This window comes from Schistocerca gregaria, chromosome 3 (assembly GCF_023897955.1).
Source record: "Schistocerca gregaria isolate iqSchGreg1 chromosome 3, iqSchGreg1.2, whole genome shotgun sequence".
NCBI lineage: Eukaryota > Metazoa > Arthropoda > Insecta > Orthoptera > Acrididae > Schistocerca > Schistocerca gregaria.
In genome coordinates, this window is record NC_064922.1 from 180,505,752 (window position 1) to 180,520,569 (window position 14,818).

Consider the following 14,818-nt stretch of genomic DNA (forward strand, 5'->3'; position numbering starts at 1 on the left):
TGGGTCACAAATCACTATGCAGCAACACTTCTGAACCAAGTGTGGAAGGTGTTTTTGAAAATCGTCTGAAGAAGACAAAGGTATTGTAAGGGGTGCAATAAGAGGTTCATTACTATTCGCTAGCGCACTTGAGCAGATGTAATTTCGATGGATTGCTCACGCGCTGCTTGCGATATGGAATATATGTGTTACAACAGAATCGCAGGTCAGAACAGTGTTGCCAGTAAGTCCAGTTTTATAACTCACAGAGAGCAGTAGTGTTCTGTAGCTCGCACAGAGCACTTGAGTTATGGAATTGGGACAGGCCAGTCCAGCGATTGACGTGTGTTGGGCCGGTCGTGCAGAACGATGACAGTGCGAGAGCGACGTAGAACAAGATAAAAAAAGAAATATTATTGTTCTTTGTTACCGCGCGCATATGTTAATTTCCACAACTGATTTAACCACGACTGTAATGTTTAAGTACCATGTAATTCCTTGCAGAAATATTTCAATAATAACTTTTGTTCTGAAGAAAACTTTTAGCCAGTCATTTATCAGAGTTTAAAGATTTTTCGAATTTTCTTGTGCATACCCAGTTGTTTTCCTACAACGAAAATCTAGTGGCCAGCATTGCACTGGGCTGTGAAAAAAATTTCGTATAGGAGCAGATATACAGATAGTGAGCCGTGGCGCTCGGTCCTGGCGCGCCAGTCTCTTGGATGTCCATTATCGATCCTTCGATGTTTCTTATCCTTGCTTGCCCTGCTGAGACACCGCGAGGTACGAGGTGGGAAGCATTCACGTATATGTGGAGTTGGTTATATGCGGTCTGCCGATTCAGGATGGAGGATATATGTTGGCTGGCTTCCTGTCTGCTCTCCTGATTTTGCTCGCCGTGCCTTGCGACCGCCTAGCTTGGGTTGCTACCTGGTGTATCCTACACGAGCCATACCGGACGTCCAGCAGAAGTTAAGCAGCCTTGTGTTTCTTTTAAAGAAAAGGAGCATATGTATAAGACCTTTTGTAACCAATTTTGGTGGCCTCGTAAGTGTGGCCTTAGCGTTTACACTCCATTTGGAGAGAGCTAATATTTCTAATTTTAAATTGTTGGAATTCCCTGTACTTTATAATCTTCTGGGGGTTTTATTTGAATTTTCTCTTTGGGGTTCCTCCCTTGCGCTTGATTAAATGTTTACTTATATAGCAGGAAGTGATTCCTGGTTAAAACTCGGAGAAGGTGTTTGATGTTACTGCCGCCTCCGGCATTCGTCTTTTGAATTGTCATCCCTTCGAGAGACCTGGTGTCATTCCTCGTTAATTAATGCTGGTTTATGTGTACTTAATTTTGAAATGGCCATTTGAATTAATATTTTGGAGCGCAGTATAGCACTGAGACAACCTCATTGTATACCACCTTGACCCCCGGTCAAGTACCTTAATTTTCAGTGGCACAAGTTAGCTCCACTACAGGTGTTACTGATGTGCTCCCTTCAAAATCTTGTCTTGTGTAAGTTTGCCCCATTTGAGATGAGTTAGCCAGTTAATGGAATCATCATTTTGGCTTGGCTTCCACTGAAGAGTTTGTGTGGGGCGTAGTGCGTTTGATTTGTTATTCATTTAATTACTGTAAGTTTGTTTATTTAATGGGGAGCAAGACATTTAAAGACTGTTGCTATTAACTCCCCTAGTTGCTGGGTGTTGATAATTCGTTCCTAATGGCCTACTACTTATTCAGTGGCAAGGCTGTTGATTAGTTGGATACTGTGAGTACAAATTCAAGCTATTTATTTGTTGCCGGAATTCTTCAAGTGCCTGTGTCGTGAATCAATCACTAGCTACGTGTTTGAGTTAAACTGACATAAACTTTACATTGCCTACTTAAAATTTGTTGCCAGCAGAAACCCTTAAGAGACAAAGTTTTGTCACTGCTTATGTTAACCTTTACTGGGAGCAGTATTTCATGTACTTAATTTTTGTCTTCAAATGTGTATTTCTCTGATATAATAAACGAGAGATAAAAGAAAAAAGCAAAGGGGCCTGGTCTTACTATTGTGTCCGGTTTGTAACACGATTCGTAATTTTTTTTTCTTTTTTGCTTTTTTCTTTTATCACTCGTTTATTACATCAGAGAAATACACATTTGATGACAAAATTTAACTAAACAAAATATTGCTCCCAGTAAAGATTAACATAAGCAGTGACAAAACTTTGTCTCTTAAGGGTTTCTGCTGGCAATAAATTTTAAGTAGGCAATGTAAGTTTTATGTCAGTTTAACTCAAACGCCTCTCCTCAGAGGGGATCATGTTCTGGGTGTGTGGGTGGGATACTTGTCTCTGAAGCTTATTTTATGGTCCTCTCGTTCCCACATTCCGGACATTTTCACTTTCTTACACCACTCTGATTCTCTTCAATACAACTGACAGAACTCACATTTTCCTATAGAGCAGAATTTAACACCGAAGACACCGAAGAGTGGTTGTTGGTTTTCCCAGTATGCTTCTCGATCTGCCGTTCAATTCCACACCTCTTTATCCTGCGTATATTGCGGCAATCGACATATTTAATATCGAGATTCCCACTTTATGACACTTAGAATGTTTCCTTCCAATTATGCTACTTCTAAATTAACTGTGTTATTCGTATGAAAATCTATTTCCACAATTGATTTTCGAAGTATGTATGCGATTCTACCAGAGATTTCCTCAAAATATGTCATGCTGGAAAATTTTATGGACTTAGTCTCTTGTGCACACCTAATTATGCCGATCTAATCACTGTTTCTGACCTATCTGTTTGTTTGTATCGTACTAGTGTCAATATACACTCCTGGAAATGGATAAAAGAACACATTGACACCGGTGTATCAGACCCACCATACTTGCTCCGGACACTGCGAGATGGCTGTACAAGCAATGATCACACGCACGGCACAGCGGACACACCAGGAACCGCGGTGTTGGCCGTCGAATGGCGCTAGCTGCGCAGCATTTGTGCACCGCCGCCGTCAGTGTCAGCCAGTTTGCCGTGGCATACGAAGCTCCATCGCAGTCTTTAACACTGGTAGCATGCCGCGACAGCGTGGACGTGCACCGTATGTCCAGTTGACGGACTTTGAGCGAGGGCGTATAGTGGGCATGCGGGAGACCGGGTGGACGTACCGCCGAATTGCTCAACACGTGGGGCGTGAGGTCTCCACAGTACATCGATGTTGTCGCCAGTGGTCGGCGGAAGGTGCACGTGCCCGTCGACCTGGGACCGGACAGTAGCGATGCACGGATGCACGCCAAAACCGTAGGATCCTACGCAGTGCCGTAGGGGACCGCAACGCCACTTCCCAGCAAATTAGGGCCACTGTTGCTCCTAGGGCATCGGCGAGGACCATTCGCAACCGTCTCCATGAAGCTGGGCTACGGTCCCGCACACCGTTAGGCCGTCTTCCGCTCACGCCCCAACATCGTGCAGCCCGCCTCCAGTGGTGTCGCGACAGGCGTGAATGGAGGGACGAATGGAGACGTATCGTCTTCAGCGATGAGAGTCGCTTCTGCCTTGGTGCCAATGATGGTCGTATGCGTGTTTGGCGCCGTGCAGGTGAGCGCCACAATCAGGACTGCATACGACCGAGGCACACAGGGCCAACACCCGGAATCATGGTGTGGGGAGCGATCTCCTACACTGGTCGTACACCTCTGGTGATCGTCGAGGGGACACTGAATAGTGCACGGTACATCCAAACCGTCATCGAACCCATCGTTCTACCATTCCTAGACCGGCAAGGGAACTTGCTGTTCCAACAGGACAATGCACGTCCTCATGTATCCCGTGCCACCCAACGTGCTCTACAAGGTGTAAGTCAACTACCCTGGCCAGCAAGATCTCCGGATCTGTCCCCCACTGAGCATGTTTGGGACTGGATGAAGCGTCGTCTTACGCGGTCTGCACGTCCAGTAGGAACGCTGGTCCAACTGAGGCGCCAGGTGGAAATGGCATGGCAAGTCGTTCCACAGGACTACATCCAGCATCTCTACGATCGTCTCCATGGGAGAATAGCAGCCTGCATTGCTGCGAAAGGTGGATATACACTGTACTAGTGCCGACATTATGCATGCTCTGTTGTCTGTGTCTATGTGCCTGTGGTTCTGTCAGTGTGATCATGTGATGTATCTGACCCCAGGAATGTGCCAATAAAGTTTCCCCTTCCTGGGACAATGAATTCACGGTGTTCTTGTTTCAATTTCCAGGAGTGTATCTAAAGGTTGGAAGCACTTGCTAGTTTCTAAAAGTAGAATGCAGCATTTCGTCAATAATTGCATGTAAAAGGTTTTCATGAAATAAAAACTAACATGACCTGCTATGAAGTTCGTACTAGTACTGGATGATGGTAAATGATGAACGTATGTTGCCAATGATTAGTCTCAAACTTCAGATATATAAAGTTTAACCTCTTGTCTACCTCATTTTCAGTCGCGGAAGTAAATAACAATGCAAACTACTAAAAATACGCTTTCATCTGTCCCATAAAATATTCAAATGTTTGTGAAATCCTATAGGATTTAACTGCTAACGTTATGAGTCCCTACGTTTACACACCACTTATCCTAAATTATCCTAAGGACAAACACACACAGCCATGCCCGAGGGAGGACTCGAACCTCCGTCGGGACCAGCCGCACAGTCCATGACTGCAGCGCCTAAGACCGCCTGGCTAATCCCGCGCGGCTCTCTCGTATCAATGAGCATAATTGTATAATCGGCGTAGTGGCAATAAAATAAAATCATACCATAATATTCGAAGAAGTACTTCAGGGAGAAAAATATTTAAATGCGACCTTGGCTCTGAAGTGCTTCTTCAAATATTACAATCTGCAGATCGCCCCTGATGAGAATGTCTGTAATACACAAAATCATACTTTTTACGTCAGGGTTATAAATAAAAAACTATTCTTTAAAAATGTGTTACCCAGTGCCCCAGCTAAATATCACGCCTCATCCAACCTTTATGTTTGTTTGTATACGTTAGTGTGGGACACAAATTATCTGAAATAAAAAATTATCTGAAGAAATTCAGTTACTTCCTTATACTTCAGTAAGTTTTTCTTGTAATTTCAATAGCTGTGTCTTTGGGAACATTGCTATAGAGACTAACTACTTCTGACGAGAAGACTTAATATTTTCACTTACTTTGATAAGATCTTCTGCGTTTTGTAAGAAATATTTCGTTTGAAAATGTAGGAACGTACAGTTATCTTATTCCATTTAAGAACCGTTCAGATTACCGGGTATGAGTCTATAATTAACGACTGGTCTGGTCAGAGAAATTGTTATATTTGGACTGGACCTTAATTGAAGAGCGCATTTATTCATAACTATGTATGTATTCACCACTCATTGTACCAGGAAAGCATCCACCCATGTTTTAAAATTTCAATCTTCCCCCATCCATTCTGTCTTACTATGGTTCCTCCCACCACTTTTTTGAAAGTATGGATTTCCCTACTTAATGTATTTTGCTCACATATTTACGAGTTTCGTTTTTCACTGATTGCGTATAGCTTCTACATGTTACAAATATTATAACGATTTATACCTGTTCTCGATTACGCTAATTAAGTAATTCTTCTCCATTTTTGTACATATAGAAATTTTAGGACAGTGTAGTTGTGTATAGTAGTCTGTATTCATATTCACAATACAAATACAATAGGTACAGCTTGAAAGCAAAATATTAGGATCACTTTGCGACGACAGTTAGTGGTTATTTATATACACTATGTGATCAAGAGGATCCGGACACATGGCTAAAAATGACTTACAAGTTCGTTGCGTCCTCCATCAGTAATGCTGGAATTCAATAGCGTTGGACGATTATTAGCCTAGACGACAGCTTCTACTCTCGCAGGCATACGCTGAAGGGTTTCTTGGAGAATGGCAGCCTATTCTTCATGGAGTGCTGCACTGAGGAGAGGTATCGATGGCGGTCGGTGAGGCCTGGCACGAAGTAGGCGTTCCGAAACATCCCAAAGGTGATCTATAGGATTCAGGTCAGGATTCTGTGCAGGCCAGTCAATTAAAGGGATGTTACTGTCGTGTAACCACTCCGCCACAGGCAGTGCATCATGAATAGGTACTCGATCGTGTTGGAAGTTGCAACCGCCATCCTGGAATTGCTCTTCAGTAGTGGGTACCAAGAAGGTGCTTAAAACATCAATGTGGGCCTGTGCTGTGATAGTGCTACGCAAAACAGCAATGGGTGCAAGTCCCTTTCATGAAAAACACGACCACACCATAACACCACCGCCGCCGAATTTTACTGTTGGCACTGCACAAGCTCGAAGATAACATTCACCGGGCATTCGCCATAACCGCACACTGCCATCGGATCGCCACATTTTGTACCGTGCTTCATCACTCCACACAACGTTTTTCCACTGTTCAATCGTCCAATGTTTACGCTCCTTACACCAATCGAGGCGTCGTTTGTCATTTACCGACTTGATGTGTCGCTTATGAGAAGACGCTCGACCATGAAATCCAAGTATTCTCACCTAACGGCTAACTGTCATAGTACTTGCAGTGGATCCTGATGCAGTTTAGAATTCCTGTATTTGGATTTGCTGAATAGATGACTGCCTATTGAAGATTAGGAGCCTCTTCAAATGTCGGCGGTCTCTGACAATCAACAGACGAGGTCGGCCTGTACACTTTTGTGCTGTACATGTCCCTTCACGTTCCCACTTCACTATCACGTCGGATACAGTGGACCTAGGGATTTTTAGGACTGACGAAATCTTGCGCACAGTCATATGAAACAAGTGACACCCAGTCACCTGACCGCGTTAGAATTCCGTGAGTTTCGCGGAGCGCCACAATCTGCTCTCTCACGATGTCTAATGACCACTAAGGGCCGCCCGCTGTGGTCGAGCGGTTCTAGGTGCTTCAGTCCGGAACCGCGCTGGTGCTGCGGTCGCAGGTTCGAATCCTGTCTCTGACATGGATGTATGTGATGTCCTTAGGTTACTTAGGTTTAAGTAGTTCTAAGTCTAGGGGACTGATGACCTCAGATATAAACTCCCATAGTGCTTAGAGCCATTTGAACCATTTTTTGACTACTGAGGTCGTTGATCGGAGTAGCTGGCAGTGGGTGGCAGCACAATGCACCTAATATGAAAAACGTATGTTTTTGGAGGTGTCCGGATACTTTTCATCACTTAGTGTTCCTACAGACTAACATATTTAGATTTATACGATATTTTTTCGTAGTCGTAGGGTAAATATGTAAAATATTTAACACAATCAGGTCATGGGCTATTCCGTACTGTTATGACACTCAATTTCGCAAGCAAGTCCTCTGCTAGAGATAAACTCTGCTAGTTTTCAAACATTATCCTGATGTAGACCGTGTAACGGATTACGGTGACTTCTTTCATGTTACATAGTTTTAGGAAGTCAAATGAAACACCTTTCAGGCGTCAAATTTCAACCTTATTTATTTGGCAACCAGTTTCAGCGCTTTACTGCACTATCTTCGGGCCCTGCATTGACGTGTAGGAAGAATCTACTATGGTTGTGATTAAAACAGGGGCAAGCAACACTGGTATTAGTAGACATTTGCTATAGTGATCACTTCAAACATCACGTACCTGCAGGTGGTGACTGATGTGATCACTATAGCAAATACCTTCTGCAGGTTGTTCAGAGTAATAGACTCATCCTACCAGGGGACTCTAATGGCTGCCTGGAGAAGATGCACACACCTACTACGTTTTGACACAGCCATTGACCAAGAAGGATAATGGACTTCTAAAATATGTACAGTCCAATTACTACAGTGGCCTAGAAGGATCCTTGAGGTGATGTCCACTACCGCTGGTTCTCACATAGCCTTTGACCATAAAGCATAATCTATTAAAATAACACGAGTGCTCCCACTAGTGCACTGCAATAAGTTGCTTGAGACAAGGCTCACTCTAATTTCGTTCTGAAGCAGCCATCCGGCAAGAAGCAGTGGGCTATAAAACGACTACAGACTATCATCTAGTGGACTTTAGTAGCTGTCTTCAGAATATGCTCACTTCCATTACTTTTTTTATGCAGCCATAAGCAAAGACGTATAATGCCCTACTGGAATGACTTAGAGTCCTGCTATGGTGAACTCTAGCAGGTGTCTTGAACCGATGTTCAGTTCTACTATGTTCTGACGTAACCGTCTTTCTAGTAGAATAGTGGGATATTAGAATGACTAGAGTAACTCCACTAGTGCACAGTACTGGGGACCTTGGGAAGATGGTCATTCCTAGTACGTTCTGAAGTAACCACCTGTAGCGGTGTAGTTTGGTTCTTTACACAAGAATGTCCTATTCACGTTCCACTGGTCTTCTCATGCAACACACGTTTTCCCTGAAGAAAACTATCGATGCTGGTAATCTAGAGAAGCTGTAGTTGAGACTGGCAGCAATAAACGTATTTACTGGACGCAAAAAATTGTTTTCGAGTTCCATTTTGTACTAACTAGTAAATGAGAGAAAGTAGTCGAATAAAAGTTTCAATATACTGTCACACCTAGGACACCATTTAAACTGCCAAATCCAAATTAATTTTTAGTTATCATTACGACATTCGAAAGTAGATACACGTTCACTCTCAGAAGCCATCTGGGTACACAGCATAACCTATTACTGTAAAAGTACACCCCCCATTGGAGGTTCGAGTCCTCCCTCTGGAATATGGTTTTGTGTTATCTTTAGCGTAAGTTAGTTTAAGTTAGATTAAGTAGTGTGTGAGCCTAGCGACCGATGACCTCAGGAGTTACGTCCCATAGGAACTTACCAAAAATAGAAAAACACATACTGACTGTCTGTGAATTCCACGCTCGCTCAATATTGTACAGAGAGTTCATTTCAAACTCTCAGTTCTAGGTTACTGTGATGACGTCGGAAAAGTGAGGTCACGTGTTAATAGTGGAAGTGCTATGTGTCAGAAGATATTGTCATCAGCTACAGAGAATTGAGAATCAGATACAAAACCTTCTGTGAAATACGCTAGCAGCCATGGTATCAGTTGACTTCATAAAATTTATGTTACCAGCAACACTCACGAACTTTCAGAAAGGTCGTAAATTAACATCATACTTCACAAGTTGCACACATTTAAATGGCTCAGATTAAATTTATTCAGAAGACGAAAGACGACCATTTATATTACCAAACTACAAAAACGGTACATAGCGCACGGGCGTCCTCGCAAGATTCCTGTCAATTAGTTTTCAAGAGTAACTAAAGTTACAGTATTTCATGTAATTATTCCCCAAATAGAAAAATTTAAAACACTGTCATAATCTACTCAGTAAGTGGTACAATCTTACGCTGAAGGTTTTTACACAATAAGTCAAGTATTAAGACTAGAAACTGTCTACAAATCTTCAGACAGGACACGCAAACTCCCTAGACTATATTCATCCAGCATTTGAGATTGAGAGGACTTAGCGACTTCCAACCAACAATAAATACAATTTAAAACCTTTTCGAAACTGTTTTGTCGACACTTGCCCTTCCCCCGCACCCTACCACAAAATAATGAAAGGAAAATTGGTAATTGCCTATTACTGATCATGTAGTAAAACTTCACCATGAGTCACCACTGAATGTATCTGCAAAACTACGTCACTGTACTACACGTAGCTCTGAAGGTGTCACTTCATAAACAAGAAAACGCGAGGAAAACGGAGCAAAATGTACTCACACTACACTCATTCATTTTTTGATAATGAGAGTCATTTGCCACTGCTAACAGACTTTCGATATAATTTCAAACCTTTTCTATATATTTTCATTGTCTGTCGGTGAATATAGTGTAATTAATACAATCCAACATAATTAGGGTTTTGAATCTTCTATTACAAATGTTTTACATGAAAGGCGTCACATATTTAACACATTAATAATGCACGGAAATTCGATTCTTAGAATAATTTGGGACTGGAAGCTTATTAGTGATAAAGCTAAAACACTGGCGTGGGGTTAGTATAAGGCAGAGCCTTCCTAAAATTTCCCATATAATAATGGAAAATGAAGCGCGTAAACTATTTTGGTCGTACCTGAAAAGCGATGGAATCGTCTTCGTCAGCAAGGTTTCGCATCGTTGCAGTTCTGCATGCGGCCGTGCAGTCACTGGTTCGCTGCGCGACACACCGTTCATACTTTTTTTAGCTCTAATACACCATACACGCGTATGTTAGTCGTAGAAGCACAGATAGTATATCGCATTTTATCACTCGTATTTCAAGAAAATGCGAGTACACCATACCATTCGCTATTACGCCACTGTACTTCCATATTCTTATCTGCACGTCCACATGTTTTCTTACAGTTACGTCTCCTGAAATATGTAAAAATTCATATCACACAACGCGCGCTATCGCAGGAAATGATTCATTGCCGGGAACTGTTAACAGTCGAGAAATCGTCACACGTCTCCGTGCACGGTGTATCATCCCCCACAAGCGAATGGCAGCACGCTCTTGAACTTGCAACTGTATACATAGAAGGTCTAGTAAATAAAAGACTCTCTTCCAAAATTGCGGACGAAAGTATACAAATTGTTTCCTAGTAGAGAACTTTGTCTTTCCAAACGAATTATAGAGCAATTTAGTGAAAAAGCGCAGTCACAAGTAACACAGTGCGAAAGAAAAATGAGATACTTTTTATAGTCCGAGAAAGGATGCCAGTCCAGTAGAAGAACAGGATTAAACAATCTTTATACGCATGATGAAGTTACGTGCAGTGCACAGTGAGCGATATTTACTTGAAAATCTAAAAATGTTTGCTATTTATTTTAAAATACTAAAATAGCAACTTGATTCATACCGAAATATTTCAGATCTATAAGACGCAAGGTCTCCAAATTATCCACGGAAACATAGTGTCTCACAGTAACATCAACTCATAGATTTTTGTTATTATGCACTTTAAACGAAATCATAGATGTTGGGTCGCAGTTATGTTTTTGATACGTGGAACTTCCCAATGTTGTAACAGACAAAAATCTTAATATTCAGAAAAATGAGTTAATTTAATTTACTTTAGCTATCATTTACGCTCTGTTGAAGAATCCTTAATTACATCCACATCAGTTTGTCTCTGTCTTCGTTTCTATCTAGTTTCGGGCCAGACTGTGATATCTATAGTAATTTTTCTTCTATAACTTTTGTCCAGTCTAGAGTCCACCTTCTTATACTGGTCTTGATCGATTCATTTCATCTCGTTCGTTGTGCAACTCTTGCCCTCAAACTTGGCCTTCATAATTCATTTTGCTAATCTCTCTATTTCCCCTACTCTTCCCAGTTCTGTCATTCAACTTCTCTGTTCCAAGTTCCTTCCTAACATCTTCATTTCTCACTCTTTCACTCTACGTTAGTAGTAGGGAGATGACAGTGTCAGCTAAGTTTCAAAATCAAGTTGCTGTCAAATTTCTAAGCAAATTAATGAAACTGATCAATTAACTAGGTTCATTCCCACCCACCCGACATACACCCACACCCACACCCACACCCAAATGACATCATGTGTTTACCTCAGTGTGCATGTGGTATCCCTGTCCCTCACCCCTCACCCCTTCCATCACCTAGACTATTGGCAGAAATTTAGAATTTTGGCGGGAATTTCGAATTTTTGCAAGAATTTCGAATTTTGGTAAGAATTTCTTTGTCCCAGGAATGCGCTAAAATCCCACCACACCACCCACCCGGGAATTAGCGGGAAATGTGTCGTTTCCTGTACTCGAACCATGTCCTTCTGGATGGAAAGCCCAAGTGCGCCCCCTCCATAACTTGGAAACTGTCCAGATGCAGGAAGGAAGCTTAGGTTAGTGTGGTTATTTGTTTTGGTTGGGAAACTGAAGTAAAGATCAGTTCTAATTATGTAATTAATCATCAATATCAGTCCTAATTACACAAATATATGCACAGCGCTTCACAAGAACTGCCTAAAGTCGCAATACAGTTCAGAAATTGATGATACCATACAACTGCTGTTAGCCTGAAGGGAAAAAACTTCACACTACCACTCGAAACTAGTGGCAGGTGCACTCAAACTCTACCCGTCTTTGTTTTCTTTTTGGGGAAATATTTTCAACTCGTGAGATACTGGTGTTGGGCATAAAGGAGTGTAACCTGTAGAGATACAGCTGAGGACTGTATCTGTCACTGTTTTCTGTCAGAGTTCGCTGCAGACGCCTCACGCTGCAGTCTAGGTAACTGAAGCCGAAACACGCTACTGTAACTGAAGGAAAATGCTTCAGTGTTCTAATTACATATCGAAACTGTTGTGAAAAAACGAGCACTCGTAATGAATGGGTCATAATGCAACACATATACTGGGGATAATCGTCAACCCAAAAGAATGGTGATGGTTGGCAGCTGAATGTGTGTTTTCCTTGAGGTACAATCACAAACTGCCGAAATTAGATGTCCTCTTACGTTCCTTCATCGCTCCCCTTCCCTCCCTCCCTCCTTGCATATACGGTGGAGAGACAGACTTTTCAAACAGTCAACTGCTAGCCCACACACCTCGCGACTTTGCTACCGCCCTTTCGCCAGTGAAAGAGTTCGCCATGGTCACTGACCGCTTTGAGGTAATCGTCCTTCACCAACACAAAAGCATTTATAGTCAGCCAAACAACAGGAGATAAATGGCGGGCCACCCCAAGTGCAACTTGTTTGTTCGTCTAAGAGATACCAGCACACACCCTCTCCTTCCCCCTTGACAGAAGAATGGCTGCATGAAGCAACCATGCACCACCCTGGCAAGTGCCCAATATTTTGAGGGGGAGACACTACATTGTAAAACTCAATTTGCCGTCAACATAGCTCCTATAATCGAGCTTCTATTAAAAAGGTAAACATGTCCTCTTTCCACAAAAATAGGCGCAGCCCCTTTGCTTTTAGTTTTGCTAACAAAATCGGTGTAGCTATTTCTTCAACTGCCGGATACAATTCGCATCTCATCCAACGAAGTGCACTGCTACCGATTACAGATGACCAAAATTCTTAGGTCGAGCTATCCATCTCCTGTATATGTCCACCCTGCATAAAACTGGGACAAAAAGCTTTCACTACTGTGATGCGAAAAATATCGATCACCATAGAAAATCCTCGTTATATCTAAAGCGTCATCAGAGTAAAGAAAAAGCGAGGATTGAAGCTCCGAAGAAAACACATGTATGTTCAGCAATTTCTTTCAGTTTGATGGACAAATTACACGGCCTGATAGTGTCTTTCGCGTTCAAATAAGTGTCCATAAATAAACAGTCATGCACATGTGTACCACAGACAGTTCAGACACGTGAAATAACGTTGCAGAATACAATTTTTCACACCATTTAATCAGATCTTGAAAAAAAACACACAATTATTTTACGTTTGACAACAACAAACAATAATTCAAGAGGACGTTCCTGTTTTGTGCATATTGACAGGTTCCCTTTTACCAATGCAAAGCCGTATCACAGTGGCGTTTACAAAACAAATCATGAGAGACTGTCTTATAATAGAACTTCCTATAAGACTTTACTGTATCTCTTTCTTCCAATACATCGAAATCAAATACTGTCAGCATGCTTATATTTGACAGTTTTGATCCAGAACTTACCTCTGCCGATATGTGCGTAAAGTTTCTATCATACAGCAGATTCTTGCGTTCTAGTTTTGCAACTAATTTGATCATTACAGCCTGCTTCACACAATTTAGTCACATGTCGGTAAGACACACTATCATTTCTAGGTTCCACAATGTTGTATAACTCAAATGGTGTCTACTTTATAATTAGAGGTTATGAAGTATGAAATGACATAGTACTTGCGGTAATACCTACCTTTAAACATGCAGTGGCGACAATGATAATAAAAACTGTAATGATCCCACGAAGACAGACACAGCCCATTTCTAATAGTTTTATGAGCAAAATCGGTGTATTTTGGAGAGAACTATCTACATTCAAACTTTAACCAGCTACACTGCCCATTGTAATAGAAACTCTTATAAGATATTACTGCAGCTATCTCTTCCAATATACTGAAAAACAAATACTGTCTGTGTGTTGACATCGAGCATATTACATATACATGTGCAGGTCACCAAAGGTCGAAGTTGCTTGCACATATGTGATAAATTTTTGTCAATGGTACTGGAAAAGGACCTTATCCAAAAGACCATCAATCACAAGAGAGGATTCCTGTATTGTTCGGTCGTAATCAGTTTAAAACATTGTTTTTTCAGCTCTAATGCATCCATGCAGTGCATGACTACAGCTCTGTACATCACTTAACACATTGTTTTTGTACCATGGCTTCGAGGACAGTGTCAGGAGCGAAACTTGCATTAACAAATTTTGATCCATTGGCTCTCACAGAAAGTTGAGCTTGGCATCCTGTAAACTATGCACCTTCCACAAGACACAGATTTGTAGAAATCAAACACAGACATGACATTTCTCACTGATAAGAATGTGGAAGGCTTTGCAACATATGGAAACTGGAAGAGTCTGCGGCATTGTAGAGTGTTTCTAACAGCTATCTGAAGGTGCTGACCTGTGCAGTTAATCTCATCTTCCACAGTGATGGGGTAGTGGATGTCTCAGTGTTCTGTTTTGAAAATCATTGCCGGCCGTTGTGGCCGAGCGGTTCTAGGCGCTTCAGTCTGGAACCACGCGACCGCTACGATCGCAACTTCGAATCCTGCCTCTGACTTGGTTGTGTATGATGTCCTTGGGTTACTTAGGTTTAAGTAGTTCTAAGTTCCAGGGGACTGATGACCCCAGATGTTAAGTCCCATAGTGCTCAGAGCC

The 14,818-nt window shown here is 41.9% G+C and overlaps 1 protein-coding gene across 1 annotated transcript in view; it reads right to left on the minus strand.

Moving 5' to 3' along the window:
• LOC126355845 (carcinine transporter-like) overlaps positions 1–10,164 on the minus strand; it is a 361,113-nt gene extending 350,949 nt beyond the window's left edge. The window contains exon 1 of the mRNA XM_050006305.1: positions 10,074–10,164. Within this exon, the coding sequence (XP_049862262.1) occupies positions 10,074–10,115 (42 nt within the window). The 5' untranslated portion in view covers positions 10,116–10,164. The remainder of the gene's footprint in view (positions 1–10,073) is intronic.
• Positions 10,165–14,818: the final 4,654 nt, after the last annotated feature.